Below are 19,440 nucleotides of genomic sequence, written 5' to 3'. Positions count from 1 at the left end.
ATATATATATATATATATATATATATATATATATATATATATATATATATATATATATATACATTTATACATTATAGATATATATATAATATATATATATATATATATATATATATATATATATATATATATATATATATATATATATATATATATATATATATATTGTGTATATATACAACATTTGTTTTTTGTTTATTTATTTATCTATAAATCTATCTATCTATCTATCTATCTATCTGTTCATCTAATTATTTATTTATCTATTTACTCTTTATTTCTTTATGTATTTATCCATAAAATGCAAACAGCCATCTCAGCAAATTCTCAAGAATTAGGTTGCTAGCCTCACACCCTTTTACTGATGGACAGTAGACCACGAGCCATCCACGGATCTAGCAAACGTGGCTGGCCTTTTAGCTAATTGTGTGAGTGTTCCTATATGTTTTTACTGACATCTGAAATTTGTTTACAACAGAAACCTTAATTCTTGAGAAATCAGCCAACAGTTGATATTGTATGTGATCACGCGTCTAGTAATTTCTCCATAATCTACAGAATTTAACCTAAAAGCTTTAAATCAAAGTACTTAAATTTCCTTATCAATTGACCTTTGAACGAGAATTCCTTTATGCTTGTTGTTTTTTTTTTTATTTGCACTAGAATCATTCCATTAACTAAATGTCAGAGAAGTTGGTCTTACCGATGAACCTAAATTGATGGAAATCCAGTTACCATTCTTAACGAACTGCCGTTGCAGTTATCACATAATAGACATTACTGTAATTCTTTTTTTTTATCTCAAAAAATGCTTTCTTTTCCTAGCTTATTTCCCAGGTATTTTAATTCTGTTTGTTTGAAATTTTATATATAAAAAAGTTGGTATTTTTATATGTACCCTCTTCCTCTGACATTTTCCTGAATTCCAGACAGAACTGCATCTATTAGTGCAGCAAGGATCTCGGCTGGTTGGCCGAGTCCATACGTTCTCACCAGGTCTCTTGTACTCTTCATACCACTCACCATCTTATCAACACACGGTCTACCCCTCGGGCACGAGCCAGTGTTGGCATAAGGCTGCCCCAACCTAAACCTAAACCAACCACATGCATTCTGGACCTCTTCCAGCGAGTATGCCAACCAGCCAGATATTTCGAGATTTTCCTCAGGGGTCACACACGCCCCTGCGTGGCATGACACAGGCCCACGGCGAGTAGCAGTATTAGAGTAGGGGCACTGGGTAGCTGGGTATGTAGCTACCAACGAACTGCCTCGGTAGGGGAACTGGGTAGCTGGGTATGTAGCTTTCGAGCTGCGTTAGTGGGGGACCTGGACTGCTAGGTTGGAGTGTAGGTAGGTAGGTAGCTGGCTATACCTTACGAGCTGCCTCTGTGGGGGCCGCCCTTGTTATCTACCATACGAGCTGCCTCAGTGGGGCCCCTGGGTATCTGGGTATCTACCTGACGAACTACAGCAGCAGCATCAGCTGCGGGGTCGCCCGGAATAATTTTTGCAAGTCATCTGCATTGTCATAACTCGAGAGAGAGACAGACAGACAGACAGACAGACAGACAGACAGACAGACAGACAGACAGACAGACAGAGAGAGAGAGAGGGAGATACTCTGTTACAACACTTCTTCGAAGACTGTTGTTCTTGCCAGGGGCACTTTATATCTGAAGCCCTTCGAGCCTTCAATTATCTTACCCAGTGAACTCCCCCCCTCCAAAAAAAAAAATCTGGGCAAAAACTCGCTCCCCTGCCTGCGAAAGAAACGACCGAAAGAAAAATAATAAAAGAAAATAAGAGGAAGTGGGTGAAAGTGGAAGGCTTCAACAAGGCCATCTTGTCAAAAAAGGGAAGCGATGCGAAATTGCGCGAAATAATGAATGATTGGGAAAATTAGAATAAAAGATTAGATAAACGAGAAGAAGAAGAAGAAGAAGAAGAAGAAGAAGAAGAAGAAGAAGAAGAAGAAGAAGAAGAAGAAGAAGAAGACGACGACGATCGAAAGTAGAACGATAAATCATTTAAGGTCAAAATTGTGGAATGAAAATTATCATTTCTGTTTGTCTGTCGTAAAATCTTTTAGAAGCAGTGAGTTTTTTTCATTGGGGGAGGGGGATATTGAGAAGGTGTCCTGCTGTTTCTACAGGGGGTCAGGAGGGACGTCCCCGCAGCTTCACCCACAAAAAATCCTGAAAATAAAAAAAAAAACTTTTAAATCAGTACATAATAAAATCCAAAGATAAAGACATATTCTTGTATACACCAACCATATGGTAATAAACTCCACGTTTAATATTGTTTTCGTCCAGCCCCATTACTGGGACGCTACTTAACGTACTGAGGATTGGGACTTGCCGTCTCGACTCTCTCTTATATCATCCTTAAATTTGATGTGTAAGGGTTCAGTAATGATAATTATAAAATTAATTAAAATAACCAAGAAACTGTATATTCAAAAAGAAGCTCTGTTTTTATCTTCTAAGGCTTCTTCATACAATAGTCTCTACCGTCACGATTCTCTCTTATATTACCCTCAGCTTTAAAGGTAAGAATACAGGAATGATGATTATAGATTTTAAAAATCAAGGAATTTATATATATATATATATATATATATATATATATATATATATATATATATATATATATATATATATATATATATATATAATCATGAAGCTACAAATGTTGCTTAATATCAAATTCACGCTACCTCGGGAATATCCCCGATGGGCAATTATCACCGAAGGGGAATTTATAAGTGATAAATGGATTGGTACTGCCAGGTCGCGATCCCTCGTCACAGATACTTATCCAGCAACTCCAGTCGACGTTCTACCACTGAGCTATCAAGAGAGGTATAAGTCAATGCCGAGCCTGTTGTACTTGTTTACCTGTCATGAGTGGGGAAATTGTACTTATCCTAGGCATTAACCCACCTCCACCATGATAGGTCACTGGTACGTTTGGAACACGCAGCTCAGTGGTAGAATGTCGACTGGAGTTGCTGGATAACTATCTGTGACAAGGGATCGCGACCCGGCAGTACCAATCCATTTATCACTTATAAATTCCTCTTCGGTGATAATTCCCCATCGGGGATATTCCCGAGGTAGCATGAATTTGATATTAAGAGACATTTGTAGCTTCATGATTGTATATAAATCACGGTGTGATAAAAATTTTATATATATATATATATATATATATATATATATATATATATATATATATATATATATATATATATATATATATATATATATATATATATATATATATATATATATATATATATATATATATATATATATATATATATATATATATATATATAATATATTTATATAATATGTATATACATATTTATATATATACTAGCTGCCCAACCCTAAGCTGCCCGGGATAACTCTGAATGACAACCAACAAACTCTCTCTCTCTCTCTCTCTCTCTCTCTCTCTCACTTTTTTCCTTCTTTTTCCTCCTCCTCCCTAGCACCCTCCTCTACTCTCTCTCTCTCACTTCCTCTCCCTCTCACTCTCTCTCTCTCACTCCCTCACTCTCTCCCTCTCTCTCTCCAACCCTCCCTGTCTCTTTCCCTCTTTCTTCTCCCTAACACCCCCTCTACTCTCTGTCTCACTTCCTCTCCCTCTCACTCTTCCTCTGTCTCTCTCATTTCCTCTCCCTCTCACTCTTCCTCTGTCTCTCTCATTTCCTCTCCCTCTCACTTCCTCTCCCTCTTTCTCTCTGTCTCTTTCTCTCTCCAAGCCTCCCTGTCTCTTTCCCTCTTTCTTCTCCCAAACACCCCCTCTACTCTCTCTCTCACTTCTTCTCCCTCTCTCTCTCTCTCTCTCTCTCTCTCTCTCTCTCTCTCTCTCTCCTCTCCTCTCTCACTCTTTCTTTCTCTCACTCTCTCTCTCTCTCTCTCTCTTCCCCTCTTTCTTCTCCCTAACACCCCCTCTACTCTCTCTCTCTCACTTCCTCTTCCTCTCACTCTCTCTCTGTCACCTCCTCCCAACCCCCAACCCCTTTAGTGCCATTGATGTCTTACAACCCATAGTATTCTTGTCCTAATAGTAAGTCATACGTATACCGATATTAGATAAGATAAATAACTGAAGTTACTAAGTTTACGGGCATAACCAGTCCCGTTTCAGGGGCAGAACCTGCCCTTCCCCCCCCCAACCCTTTGGTGCCCTTTGGTGCTAGTGATATCTTACCCCGACAGTATTCTTTTCAAGATAGTAAGTCATATGTATAACAAGTTTGGTTGAAATTGCTCAATGCATTTCAGAGTTATGCTGGAACATACACACACACACACAAACATACATACATACATGCATCCAGTTTTATGTATATATATATATATATACATATATATATGTATATGTATATATATATATATATATATATATATATATATATATATATATATATATATATATATATATATATATATATATATATATATATATATATATATATATATATATATGTTATATTTAAAACGTAGTTCTAACTCATCTCCTGAATGGTATTCATACAATAGTCTTTGACAGTCTTCCTAAATCTCTAGCCGTCTTTAACATCTTATAAAAAAGCACAACAATAAACTTGATAACGAACTGAAGGAAAAGAGAAACTAGAAACTAGACAGACGCATAATATTGCTCATTCACTCTTTTTTTTTTTTTTTACTCACTCGACAGCAAAAGTTTGCAAAGGTTTCCTTGCGTCAATTGTTCGGGAGAAACTGTTAAATATGTTTAAACTGGATGATTTTCAGGGCGAACTCTGCTCCAGTCTAATCAAACGAGTTTTTTTTTTAAGTCGCTGGAGAAAACAGGACACGCCATTTCAGATTCCTTGCTGCGTCAGCATCTTAGAAAGCAGATCGCATAAATTTAGATCTGTGTCCCACAGCGAGTGCTACAGAACATGCCAAGGATATGAGACTGTAGGCATTGCTTGAGAAGGTTCCTTGCAGTGTCCCTTCGGCCCACTAGCTGCAACCCCTTTCATTCCTTTTGCCGTACTTCCGTTCATATTCTCTTTCTTCTGTCTTACTTTCCTCGACCCTCTCCCATCAATTGTTTACATAGCACAACTGCAAAAGGTTTTCCCCCTAATACACCTTCAGGACCTCTCTCCTGTCAATTTCAGTTTCAGCACTGAATGACCTCATCACAGGCCCCAGCGCTTGGCCTTTGGCCTAACTTCTATACTCTGTTCTATTCTATTCTCTATAAGTCTTCAGAAGTAAATGGCGTGATTGAGTTACTGACAGTGAATCCAGCTATGTATTGCAAGCCTGTGGATATTAAATCTCTAGAAAAAGAAAGAAATATGTCTACACTTTATCCCACTCAAGATGGAACTGGCAAACCCCTAGCGGAGTAATCCACTGCAGTACAGTAATATTTTAATGACCCACTAGTGTAGTAGTGCCGTCATTGCACCTCATGCGGTGCACTGTAGGCATTACTAAAGGTTCTTTGCAGCGTTCCCTCAGCCCTCAGCTGCACCCACTTTTTAGCCTTTTATTTTACCTCCATTCCCGCTTCCTTTCTTCAATTTTGTTTTCTGTTCAGCCTCTTTAACCAGTACTTCTTAGAGCAATTGTTGGGCTTTCTTCATTTCCATCTTTAGATCCTTCTACTTCAACTCCTTTAGTTTCTGGTTTCTTTCTCTTGCTGTCCAACCACTCCAACTCCCTCTTTTCGCTGTCTTAAAAGCTGAAGGGCAGAAAATGCCCCGGTGTTTGGTATAATAAAATTATATCAAAATGAGCGAAAATTTTATCAAAAACTATGGGCAGGGAATAATGACTCAATCTAAGAACTATTCTCCCACAGCAATTAGAAAATGTAAACACGAACCACAGAGACTTCTTACAAAAAAAAACAAACAAATAATGAAATCGAAGACTAAGTATATCTGATAATAAAAGAAGAAAAAATGAAGCTCTTAATCGTGGACTGACGACTAGAAGAACCTTCGTAAGCTTAAATAATCATAGTCTGAAACCCCACGTAAACAAACCAGCTCCAAGTTCTGGTCATATGTTGGACTTCGTCAAAGTGCCAGTCATGGAATCTAGAAATGCATGGTGTATTTGACCTCTGATATTATGACTATCGAACACTTTCACCACTAATATGAAAAAAAGGTAAAATCTCACATTTAAAATAATCCTCTTTCGATACAAAAGAGACTTTGATCCCAATGAATTCATACAGGAGTGTATGAGTGGTTTCCTCAGTAATTCAAAAAGAACGAAGATAATATGTTTGAATGAATAAAATGTTTTTTTTTAATCTTATGTTGAAGATTTTAGCTCAAAATGTAAACAAAGATGGTGGAGCATTGTGAAGGAAGTTGCAATTAAAGAGAACTCGCTTCATGACAAGGGAAATACATTAATGTGTAATTGCAATACTAAAATACTTAGATGTATGAACACACATGACAAAACTGTATCAGTTTTTTCTAAATGTTTTGGTAGAAATAGAAAGAAAAATTATTGTCCCAGAAAGAGAGAAAGAAGAACCTGCAAGTAAATTTGAACATTTATTTATAGAATAAGTTTTTAAAAATCATACATTAGCTCTCGACTAGGTGAAACTAAAACAGAAAACTAAGTGAAGTTTCAGAAGGATTTGGTATGATGAACGCAATTGAATGGTAAAGCAAGCTTTTGTATAAAGAATAAAGAAAACGTAAACAAAGTGATGTTAACCCATCATTTCTTCATTCTATTTTCCAACGGCAGACGTCAAAACAACTGCATTTTTTCTCGAAGTCCTGTTGTGTCACAGACGAATCAGTAAGAGACTGAAACATCATCACTTCCCAAACAGAGAGAAAATGATATGTAAAACCAACTTACAAGGATTGAAGAAGGTAAACATTCTTGAAATCATTGTGTTAAGCCTGCCATTTCTATCGAAAATTCCTAAAATCATTTTGCACCAGGAAGCCATTTGAATTTCTAGAAAGGTCCAATATTTTAATAGAAAATTATCTAGCTTTTAAAATAAGTATAAAATGCTCTGAAGTTTCTTCGGCGCAATCGAGTTTTCTGTATAGCGTATAATGCTGTATAAAACTATCAGCTACGACCTCGCAACGCTCAGTTACTCCCCAGATGCGGTTAAGTGAGGGTGTGAGGTTCAAGAAAGGTCAGATGTGAGCCTGATTTTTTATTGTTCACGACAGGTACTTATAATGTGGAAAGCAGACGGAAAGGTAGCGGGCGACCTGCGGCCCTCCGCTGCGTCCATACAGAATTGTGTTTGTTGAAAGACATAAAATGACATATACAGAGCATTACAGAACATGTACAAGGCAGACATGTATATATGCAAATAGGCCGTAGAATGATACATATAATGAGATACATAAAAAATCTGAAACAATAACAAGTGACAAATACGACATGATTAATGTACAAATGTAGAGTGAAACACAAGGAACGGAGAGGCGGCTTGACACCCTTACAATATTCCCCACCTAAGACAATAATTATGCGAGAAATTATTGGATGACACATCAATCGCGGAGGCGCTGCGGCAACTGGAGTGGGCCTCTACTTCTCAAGAACTGCGGGCAGGGTGTGGGCACGACCTCTGGTTCTGGACCTCTTTTCAGCATGGGGGCGGCTGTTCCTGTGGAGTGTTGCTGAGGGGGAACTCTGGGTCGCCTGCCTGTCTCCTCATTGACTTCATTGTCCAACAGGAACGCTGTCAATCGTTACCCAGTCCTCACGCCCATGGATGTCCAGCAGAAATGCTTCAGGCGCCCACCTGATGACTCTGTGGAGCCCCCTGCAGGCCCTCGTTAAGGGCAGCCAACGAGCATCCACCCTGACGAATACGTAGGCGCAGGAGTCTAAGGTGGGTGGGTTGTATCTGATGGTCCTATCGGTGAAGGTCTTATGGCAGGGGCGAACTTCCGTGAGAGTTCCCTCAACCTAGGGAGGGGCGTATCTGTGCCCCCAGCTGAATGGTGGGAAGAATTCTCCGGGCACGACCAATGTTTTCCTGTAGACTTTTTCAGCTGGGGAGGCATCGCCATCTAGTTTAGGTGCAGTGCAAAGACCCAAGAGGACCCAGGGGAGCTGTGCATTCCAGTTCTCATTGGTGCAGCGTGCCATGAGAGCTGCCTTAAGAGAGCGGTGGGCTCTCTCGATCATGCTGTTCGCTGCGGGATTGTACACCATTGTGCTGTGCAGCTTCGTGCCCATCAGTCGTGCCAGGGAGACCCAGAGTTCTGAGAGGAAGGCAGGGCCCCTGTCCGTGATGATGCTATCAGGCACTCCGAAGAGGCTGGTCCAGTTGGAAGAGAAGGGCCTCTGCACACAACGTTGTGGATGCCTCCTTCATGGGGGTTGCTTCAGGCCAACAGGAGGAGTGGTCTATAATTGTCAGGAGGTATCTTGCTCCTCCGGACTGCGGAAGGGGGCCGACGACGTCGACGTGGATATGGCCTAAGTGCCGATGTGGATGGGGAAATTCGCCGATCCCTGATTCCGTGTGGCAAGATATTTTGCTCATCTGGCACGCTATGCAGTTCCTCACCCAACAACATACGTCCTTGCTGATACTGTGCCAGACGAACTTGTTGGTCATAAGGCACACTGTTGTGCACCCTGAAGGATGGGAGAGACCGTGTATCAAGTCGAATGCCTGCTTTCTCCTCGAAGCTGGCACAAGGAGGTGAGGGCGGCTTGTGCTGGTGTCGCAGAGGAGCATTGTTCTGGAGTTTCCTAAGGGCACATCTTCCCACTTCAGTGCCGCCAGTGACGTTCTGTAGGCTGCCATCTCAGGGTCCACTGCTTGCTCCTTTGCCAGGTTTTCGTAGTCGATGCTGAGCTGGAGGGACCTTATTTCTACTTTTGACAGGCTCGGCTGGGTTTTTCTCCCAGGGACGTATTTGATGGTACTGTCGAATTCTGAGAGGGCAGTTAGGTGCCGCTGCTGTCTTGCTGACCATGCGTCTCCCTGCTTTGCGAAGGTGTGTACCAGGGGTTTGTGGTCCATCAGGATGGTGAATTCGGTGCCCTCCAGCAGGTACTTAAAGTGCCTTACGGCCTGGTAGATAGCCAGCAGTTCCCTGTTGAAGGCACTGTAGCGGGCTTCGGCTGGTGAGAACTTGCAGCTGAAGAGGGCCAAGGGCTGAGGGGTGCCATTCACCACCTGCTCCAGTACTGCACCGCAGGCGATGTTGCTGGCGTCCATTGTTATCCTGAGGGTGGCTGCAGGGTTGTAGTGTGTCAAAGTCATGGCACTGGCGAGGGCTGCCTTCCGAGCGACACTGGGGATGAACCGTCTGTATTAATTTATCATCCCCAGAAACTCCTATAGGGCCTTGATGTTTTGGGATTCTGGGAACTTCTCTATGGCCCTCACCTTAGATGCCGTTGGACGTACTCCTGCAGGTGAGATCTCATGCCCGAGGAAACCTATTTTTTCCTTCCTGAAGATGCATTTGTCGAACCTCACCACTAGGCCACTCTCCTGTAGACGTTTTACGACTGCCCAGACGTGTTAAAGATGTTCCTTGGGCAACCTGGAGAAGATCAGGATGTCATCAACGTGGCAGACGCAGAAGGGCAGGTCCTCCAAAATGGTGTCCATTAGTCGCTGGAATGTGGCATCTGCGTTTCTGAGACCGAAGGTTGAATAGAAGAATGTACACACCCCAAAGGGCATTATTATGGTGGTCTTTGGGACATCGTCGGGGTGTACAGGGACTTGGAAATATGATTTGAGCAGGTCCATTTTGGAAAAGATCTTTGCCCCGTGGAGTGCGCTCGTCAGGTCCTGCATGTTTGGGAGGGGGTAGTGGTCTGGTGTTGTCACTACGTTTAGGCGGCAGTAATCTCCGCACAGCCTCCACAAGCCATCCGCCTTCTTTACCACGTGGAGGGGTGATGCCCACAGGCTTGATGCTTTTGCAAACGCCCATCCGTTCCATCTCTGTGAAGGCCCATTTGTTTGCAGTGACAGGCACCGAACTGTGAGTTGGAATGTGATGGAATATGCCGTGCTTTGCTGAAGCCCCAGTAACTGTCTTAGCTCTGGTTTAAACACGTCCAGAAACTCCTGTAGGAGGGACTTGTAGCTGCTGGAGGCTGTGGAGCAGATGGCGGGCATCCCCGGTCCTTTGGCGAGCTGGCGGGAGAGGCAGGTTCCTGTGTCCAGTAGTCGTTCCCTTCCGACGTCGACAAGAAGTCCGTGGTGTCCTAGGAAATCTGCGTCCAGCAGTGGGAACTTAACATTTGCGACGAGGAAGGGCCAGTGGTATCTGCTGCCCAGGATGGAGATGATCCATGTCGTTGTGCCGTATATGCGGATGGGTGTCCCATTTGCGTTGATGAGGATGTTTGTTGAGTCAGGTTTCTTCTTAAGATCTTCCTTCATCGGTGGGAAGACAGATTGCATTGTTCCCCGTGTCTACCAGCAGGCGGTGCTTTTAGATTTCATCTTTGATGAAAAACCCTGCTGGTCGGGGGAAATAGGTTTCGCAGCCACTGCTGTTACTTGTGGCCACTGACATCGTTTTTTGGAAAGGAACAGGGGTGTTTGCAGTACTGTGCTTTGGCACCGAATTTCTTGTGGTAGAAGCACCACGTCGCAAATGATTTCCCTCTGTTCTCTTTCAGTTTCTTTTTGAAGACGACGTTGATCTCTCCATCGTCGTTGTTGTTGCTCTCCGTCAGGCTGCAGGCTTCCAGAGCGGCTGCTGCAAGGGTGGCGGCGTGTTCCAAGGCCTAGGTGGTCTCATGTATGTACCTTCTGGGCGACGTCTATTAATGTCCCGGTGTCAAGGGCGTCGGCGTCCCTTATCTGACTCCTTACTTCCTGCGGGAGGCATCAAAGGAAGATCGCCCTTGCCAAGTCGAATTTCCTTATCCTCCCATTCTCATCTCAGCCTGGTAATGTTATGAGCCCCTGCAGTTCGTCCCAAGCCTCTCTGGGTGATGCTTCTCCGAGGGGCTGGGATGTCAAGTCAAGTGCGTGCTGTGCTCTGTCCATCACGTGCATTGAGTAGGTCTTGATTAGTTTATCTTTTAATGCTGTGTACGTGACTTTGCCCGCACGTGCGTTGAGCCAGGGGGAGATCCTGTTGAACACCTCTACCGGGAGCGCTGCCATGGTGGTGTCAGATTTCCCTGCATCGTCTGTTATGCGCGCCATGTGGAAGTGTACTCCTGCTCGCAGGAACCATGATGCCATGTTCTTGCACGAAAACTGAAGGAGTTTGACCACGTCTGCTTTTGTCGGCGAGAGAAGCATACAGACGATGCTAGCGCATTCACACTGAATTTCATCTTCTGCCATCTTTATTGCTCATGCACCAAAACGCGGGAAAATGCACCGTGTTGAGTCCATTAAAGGCTCTCTGATGGTAGGCTGCAGCCGTAATTAGTCCGTTAATGGCTGGGCCAAAACTGCGCTACCTGTCACTCCAGGGTCACCAGTGTGAGGTTCAAGAAAGGTCAGATGTGAGATTGATTCTTTATTGTTCACGACAGGTACTCATAATGCTGAAAGCAGACGGAAAGGTAGCGGGCGACCTGCGCCCCCCCCCCCCCGCCGCTGCATCCATACAGAATTGTGTTTGTTGAAAGACACAAAATGACATATACAGAGCATTACAGAACATGTACAAGGCAGATATATATATCGGCAAATAGGCTGTGGAATGATACATATAATGAGATACATAAAGAATCTGAAACAATAACAAGTGACAAATATGACATGATTAATGTACAAATGTAAAGCGAAACACAAGGAACGGAGAGGCGGTTTAACACCCTTACAAGGGTACATCCCACGCTTCCATACTCACGAAACATGGCTAACCTTAACCCTAAGGTTAAGGTTAACCTTAAATAAAATCAAAACTACTGAGGCTAGAGGACTGCAATTTGGTATGTTTGAAGATTGGAGGGTGGATGATCAACATACCAATTAGCAGCCCTCTATCCTCCGTAGTTTTTAAGATCTGAGGGCGGACAGAAAAAGTGCGGACGGACAAAACCGTCACAATAGTTTCCTTTTACAGAAAACTAAAATCACCCCACTGATGCAGTATTTTGCTCTGTAATGAATGACCTGAAAATATTAGAAAATGGTGAGTGTCCAACTATATTGCTATGTCTAAGAACAGCCTTTCATTTCAAATGAGTAACAAAATATCAACCCTATGGGCCTTCCACTATGAGAAGATCTTACATTCCCAGCCAAAACATTCAAAATCTTTTACATTTAATCGAATCATTGCTGACTGTCTTCTCCATTAGCAACATTTGTAACATTTATGGGATTTCAATATCAAATATTGTTGTGTCTGCAAAAAATTTCTTCCCTTCGGATTCTTAACCTATAGTAACTTATTGAGGAAATAATTGAGGTCTAGAATGTGTAATCCAGTCCGTAATTGCGTGGAAACTACAGAAAATATATGGTGCCAAATTTAATAACTATTATTCAGCCTAAATCGTGCGTGCATGCAGTCATGACATATTTTATCAAATTGTTTCGTAAACCAGGGAGTTAATTTGCTTCACACAAAGCAAAGGCTTTCTGAACTGCTCAGATGGCCTCTACTTACAATACGAGTCTAAAAAGAAAAAAAATCATATAAAAATAAGAACAAAGGGTTAATGATTATGAAAAATATATCACTCGATTGAAACAAACTGACGATACTAACAAAAGGGGATATAAGTATGAAGCATGTATGAATACATGTTTTGAACAAGGTACAAAAAAGTCTTAGGCTGTAGGCCTAAAACAACTTTTTAACCCAATTCTTATTTTCATCAGTATTAGTTTTCAATCATTCTTGTTCGAATTATTTCAGTTACCTTTTTTACTACAACATTTCTTCAAAACATTATCTGTGCATTTATAAAACTAAATAATGTAGAAAAATTTAAAATTATACGCTAAATATACTGGATACTGTTAGGTAGAACTGGTAGGGGTTTAGTTTTTATGAAACTGATCAAATGAGAACTGCAGATTTTCCCATAACAAAATATTCTGCAATGTCATTATTAATGTGTAGATGGGCTTTCGAAGCAGACTTTTTTTCTCAGCTACAATTGGCACGGAGAAATGATACCACGGTGGATTTTAAACAACTTTTTTTTTATTATTTTCAGCTCTCTCTCTCTCTCTCTCTCTCTCTCTCTATATATATATATATATATATATATATATATATATATATATATATATATATATATATATATATATATATGTGTATGTGTGTGTGTGTGTGTGTGTGTGTGTGTATAATTGTATACATACACAGTTCTTCATTGGAGGGGTGGGTAGAGCTCTCGGCTAGCACACTGTTGGCCCAGCGTTCGACTCTCCGACCGGCCAATGAAGAATTAGAGGAATTTATCTCTTGTGATAGAAATTCATTTCTCGTCATAATGCGGTTCGGATTCCACAATAAGCTGTAGATCCCGTTGCTAGGTAACCAGTTGGTTCTTAGCCACGTAAAATAAATCTAATCCTTCGGGCCAGCCCTAGGAGAGCTGTTAATCAGTTCAGTGGTCTGGTTAAACTAAGATGTACTTAACTTTTTTGTATATATACATATATAAATGCTAAACCATTAAGAATTAATAACACGAACTACCATGAACTAAATTGCAGTGTTAATGTACAGTACAGTACATCCGGAAACGCCCTATATTTTTTTTTAAAGTAATAAAATAAAAAAAAAATAGTAATTTCGATATGAAATCATTAACTGCTCAAAAAGAACACCTCCATTATGTACCGTCGAATTAAATCTACATCTAATTAGTATTAAATGACTATTCTCACTTGATTCAATATATCATTTAGTAACAGCGTATTAAAGTATCATGAAGCAATCGGTCGTTATAAGTAGGTGAAGGTTAAAAGCTATAAGTAATGAACTGGAAAGTAATGTAACTATTAAGTGATTGGGATTTAAATACCCAGTCATCGCTATGTTTATACGGGCGTTTTCTTTGCGCACAGTTTTGATTTAAACACCCCTTTTCCCGTTTTCTACGGATGCGTTCTCAATGTCCTCTGGATCTGTAACATATGACCTCATCTTCCCTCTTTTTCCTCTTTTGCCTCCACTTTTCATCGCTTGAATGCATTTAATGGCGTTATCTCCATCACGAATGGAGATGGAGATGAACTCTGATAGTTGTATCGTTATCACGATATCGTAAGTTAAGTGAAAATATATTATATTCGGTCTAGAAAAAGCTATACGCACCTTTGCTCCCAATTCTAGGCCTATGAACCACTTTCCGAAATGTTACAAGCTATCTTTAACCTTGAATTTTATTTCGTGGTCTCAGCTAGCCTAATGACTATTGCTGTTCGACATTTGCCTAAGGATAGCTGCTGCCATTATCCCAAGCCTTTCCATTTGCTGTAACCTTTAGGACTGTCCTGAAAATTCGCTAAAAATCCCCTTAATAAGGGAAAAATTCTTCCTTATCTAGAAGAAATTGAATATACTGATCCTCATTACACACAGCTTCAACGTTTATCATCTTAATAATCTGTCCAGTTTTAAGCTAATGCTTTAACGATCTTAGTTGGTAAGGGTATCAAGGTAATTAAATCTTGTAAACTAACAGGAACTCTGATCCATCATTCATAAATTGTTTTAGAGGACTCATAAACTGACTAGTAACTTCTGACATATCAAGTTTAACCGCCTCCTATTCCTCATTCCTTTAGACCTACTAAGCTAATCACTCTGTCAGACCTTCCTCTCGTAAGCTATCTTTTGAAAAAGATGCTTCCTGTATTCTTACAGATGCTTAGTCATCTTTTAAACAGGAATTTGAAGGGTCCTTTGCCTCATAAGTATCTTTTATCGTGTGTAGTAGTATCTTTTAACAAAACTTTATATACTTTTCTTTATTCTTTTACCTATAAACTGAAACGTGACTTTCCAACTGCTTCGTGATATCTGCCGTAGACGACGACATCGTAACATTATCAGACTTCCTCCAGTCCTTGTAGTCCGCTTATCTCTCCATTTTTTGTATCGTTGTTATTGAGGTCCTTCGTTCTTCCTCTTCTCCTTTTGTAGATAAGCTATTTCCATATCCATTTTCAACGCCCGAATTTCTTCTTGTTCACCTTCACTCATGAATTATTCGCCTTTTTTGTGTGTCTTTTACTTCTGGTCACTAGAGCATTTCCGGAGAGGTAGGCTACGCTGGGTGTCTTTTTTTTTTTTTATTCGATGACGCTTTCTTTTCAAAAAATCCTTCAGCAGTTTCTCTTTTATTCCTGTTAATAATGAAGTCCAGCCTCTCTCTCTCTCTCTCTCTCTCTCTCTCTCTCTCTCTCTCTCTCTCTCTCTCTCTCTCGGGTTCACATATTGCCCTAAGCTTTCTTGGTAGAACTTAAAGAACTTTTACTGTATTTTAATTAGTTAGCTTCTTTGTCTTCATTTCTATGGGCACCAGGTAATCTCCCTTCCATATTCCTTAGACCATCCTCTCTCACGCATTTCTCTTCTTCTTCTTCTTCTTCTTCTTCTTCTTCTTCTTCTTCTTCTTCTTCTTCTTCTTCTTCTTCTTCTTCTTCTCACGCACTTCGTTGCGGGCACTTTTTTTTTTATCAGCGCAGACACTAACAGGACGTGAAACTAGTAATTCTCCATAGCCCAGACCTAAATTAAAACTTGAGAAAAGAGGAGGAACGGTCTAGGACTTACCCCATAAAAGGAATCGCTAGACCTACCCGTAAGAAATCTATGGAGCTCTGCGCTCGTAGATTGGAAGTCACTCTTCCAGGTGTTAAGCCCATTTCTTTTTCTCTCCCTCTTTTTCTCTATCTCTTTCTTTTCCTCTTTCCCAGACCCGAATCAAAACGATAGAAAAGAGGAGGAACGGTCTAGGACTTACCCATAAAGGAAATCCTTAGGGCCTAGGCCTACCTTTAAAAACTCTACGGAGTTCGCGGCTCAAAGATTGGAGATTGTTCTTCCAGATGTTAGTCCCATTTGTTTTTCTATCCCTCGTTTTCTCTCCCTCTTTCTCTCTCATTCTCTCCTTCTCCTTCGCACCTGAAATGAACTAGACCGTTCAGTTACCCACAGCCCGTCGACCTTCGCATTATAATTAAAGGGAAAATATCTCTTTATTTCATGATACCTTGGTTTACTAGCAACTCATGTTCATGCTGGTATAAAGGTGAACATCATCGTATAGACAGACAGACAGACAGACAGACAGACAGACAGACAGACAGACAGACAGACAGACAGACAGACAGACAGGTAATGCTCTCTTAGAGGTTTAAAAATACCAGTACTATTATATCAGTAACTTTCCGAATCCCTAACCACATTTAAAAAAATGTTATGTTCTCTCACAGCCAGCTAACTTTCGAATATGCCTTTTGACTTTCTTTAGTGAAAGTCTTGGGTAATAATTCTCACTGAAAACTTTGAAACATGATTTTGCTTTTTTATGACCGGAATTTATCGTTCAGGGGCATTTAGCAATTGATGTGTCTGTCTATCTATTTATTTACTTGTTAGTAAGTTTTGGCTATAAATTTCTAACTGTACAAGATGGAGACTTCACATACTCCACCAATGAAGCTTGTTTACAGATTGAATTCAAGGTCAAAATATGTTTACAGGTCAAAGGTCAAGTAGGAGTTTACCACAACCTAGGGTATGTGTTCCACATACTGTAAATCACACGTATCCTGAGGGTTAGGAATTCTTGAATTCCAAGGCAGTAGGAATATGGTAATTCTATTTATGCACTTATTAAACCGTGTACATTCAAAGAAAAAATATATCTCTGTTAGCACCTGTCTTCATAAGGTGATTCTTGCTTTCCATAGTTCTTGCAACTTCTACTAACTACATATCTTTTGTCTTACGCTCAAAAATTCATGACATGGGATTGCATTACTTAATCCCCTGTCAATTACAGACACGATTTGTTATTTCTCTGGACGAGACTGAGTCTCTGTTGGTTGGACAGTGATGGAAGATTCATACCAAGATTCCTAATCCTTTACAGGCCTTACTGCCCTAGGGCAATGACCCGTATTGGCATAAACCAGCTAGATCTGAACCAACCAATTCAAAAGGCTTACGCAAGAAGTTATATGTGGAATTTTACGAAAATTTGACCAAAAATGACCCTTGTGACTGTCAAGAATGATTAGATTTTGGGAGGGATCTAGATTTGAACAATGGAACCATAGGGTGGATGGCAATGCAGCGGTTTCACTACCCAAATTTGGCAGAGGTTTGCGTTCTTAGAATTCATTTGTTACTTTAGTAACGACACCTGTTTCATGCTAAGTATTCAGGTAGGAAATGATGGTAGCTAACCTTCAGGAAACAACGAGCAATTAAACAATTCTTTATCTCGGTTAAGATAGCTTTGGCTTACTTAAGCGTCTGGAGACACATCACTAATTTCTCTCTCTCTCTCTCTCTCTCTCTCTCTCTCTCTCTCTTACTCTCTCTCTCTCTCTCTCTCTCTCAAGCATACACATGCGCACAAATTAACACAGTTATCAAGCTTGTTAACTGCTTTAATGATGAAATCAGGTGTAGTCCTTGATTGCATTTCAAAGATTATACAAATTAGACTCAAATTATAGAAAGTGACACGAAATAGATATAATAGAGTAGGCGGACATTCTTGACAGGGACATTGTGTAAGGTTTTCAGTTCATTACTATTTTTTTTCTTTTTTTCGTAAATTGTACTGGCTTTGTACTGTAGATATTTCCTAGGAAAATGGGTGCGGCAGACTATGTCGCCATCTCTTCAACATGCACAGAAGTCAGGTGGGTACTAATTTTTATTATTATTTTGCCCTACGCTCAATGGGGAATAAATATATTCAAGTAGACCAAGGCTCAAGGAGAAGGGCCGTTACAAAGACAACTCCCTGGTGTTTCTTCTACGTAAGGTGCCGTTGCAAAAGTGTACTTGAACTAAATAAATGCATTCAAGTAAAAGAAGGATCAACGAGAAAAGGCATTACAAAGGCATATCCTTAGTAATTACTACTACTACTACTACTACTACTACTACTACTAATAATAGTGGCTTCTTTTTGGTAATATACGCACAGGCATATTACCACAAAGAAGCCATTATTATTATTATTATTATTATTATTATTATTATTATTATTATTATTATTATTATTATTATTATTATTAGTAGTAGTAGTAGTAGTAGTAGTAGTAGTAGTAGTAGTAGTAGTAGTAGTAGTAGTAAGAATATACCTTTGTAATGCCTTTTCTCCTTGATCTTTCTTTTACTTTAATACATTTATTTAGTTCGAGTACACTTTTGCAAAGGCACCTTACGTAGAAGTAACACTAGGTAGTTGTCTTTGTAACGGCCCTTCTCCTTCAGCCTTCGTCTACTTGAATATAATTATTCTTTTTAAGTATACCTTTGTAGGTTAAGTATACCTTTGTAACAGCACCATACGAACTCATTCGTGAGGAAATGGTCTCTAGTTTTCAAACTCTGACTCCAAGGATATTCCAAGTCGAGGCCAAGTCCTGTAGAAAAGAGTGAATGTAATACTACAAGTTCTTCCAGAGTACCTGAGGTAAAGGACGTACTGCAAACTGAAAAAGAGCGTCTATAATAACACTTGCACAAGTAATGCTCACAAGAAACCTGAATGTTAGAGATACGTGGTTTAATGAAAAGAAACATATATCATTGTGCTTGGGAAAGAAGAAATTATGGAGAAAAAGTTGGTTAGACTAATTGTTTGTGCAGAATAAGTTGATAAATTCAATGGTATAAGAAGAGCTGAATATATCTTGTCATTATTTGGTTGAAATGAAAGGTAATGTAGATGGAAGTTTCAGTTGGAGAGAAAGATGTGAAAATGCAACTTTAAATGCTAAGGCAGTAAGGTCTGAAAGGGATTAAGGTGGGAGAAGCACAAAAATAAAAAGAATAGAAAATGATAAAGGTTAAAGACTCATAACTTGAAGGTATTTATGAAGAAGGATAAAGTTCCAGGATGGGCTCATAGAGTTAGCAGGGAGTGTTGGGGAGACAGAATAAAAACAATGTCTGATGTTAATGAGGAAATGAGCAATTTTACTGAAAGAAAATCAGGGATTATTTGAGGTACAAAAACAAGACAGAGGAGAAGGGCATGTACAGGAATACAATAATAATGGATAAGCTAAAGATATTTTCATGATGTTGCCTTGTAATATGTATATCATCCTATAGTTTTGATATACATACTTTTCTATTTATTGTGTTATGTGTAATAATAATAATTGTTGAAATATCATAGGTAGTGTAGTGTCAGGTCTCAAAAGAGTTGGTGATTTAGATAACTTAATAGCATAATTTAAAATTAATAATATCTT

The 19,440-nt window shown here is 40.0% G+C and overlaps 1 protein-coding gene across 1 annotated transcript; it reads right to left on the bottom strand.

Annotated features, from left to right (window-relative positions):
* Positions 1 to 9,561: 9,561 nt before the first annotated feature.
* LOC136844810 (uncharacterized) lies at positions 9,562 to 10,458 on the bottom strand. The gene has a single exon (XM_067114049.1). The coding sequence runs from the start codon at positions 10,456 to 10,458 to the stop codon at positions 9,562 to 9,564; it is 897 nt and encodes a 298-aa protein (XP_066970150.1).
* Between the last annotated feature and the right edge of the window lie 8,982 nt (positions 10,459 to 19,440).

Source organism: Macrobrachium rosenbergii, chromosome 13 (assembly GCF_040412425.1).
Source record: "Macrobrachium rosenbergii isolate ZJJX-2024 chromosome 13, ASM4041242v1, whole genome shotgun sequence".
Taxonomy (NCBI): Eukaryota; Metazoa; Arthropoda; class Malacostraca; order Decapoda; family Palaemonidae; genus Macrobrachium; species Macrobrachium rosenbergii.
This window is presented reverse-complemented; position numbering and strand designations above follow the sequence as displayed.

Bases quoted from the DNA above. Each gene is read 5' to 3' on its own strand.
- LOC136844810 (XM_067114049.1), bottom strand. From the start codon at position 10,458: ATGCAATCTGTCTTCCCACCGATGAAGGAAGATCTTAAGAAGAAACCT.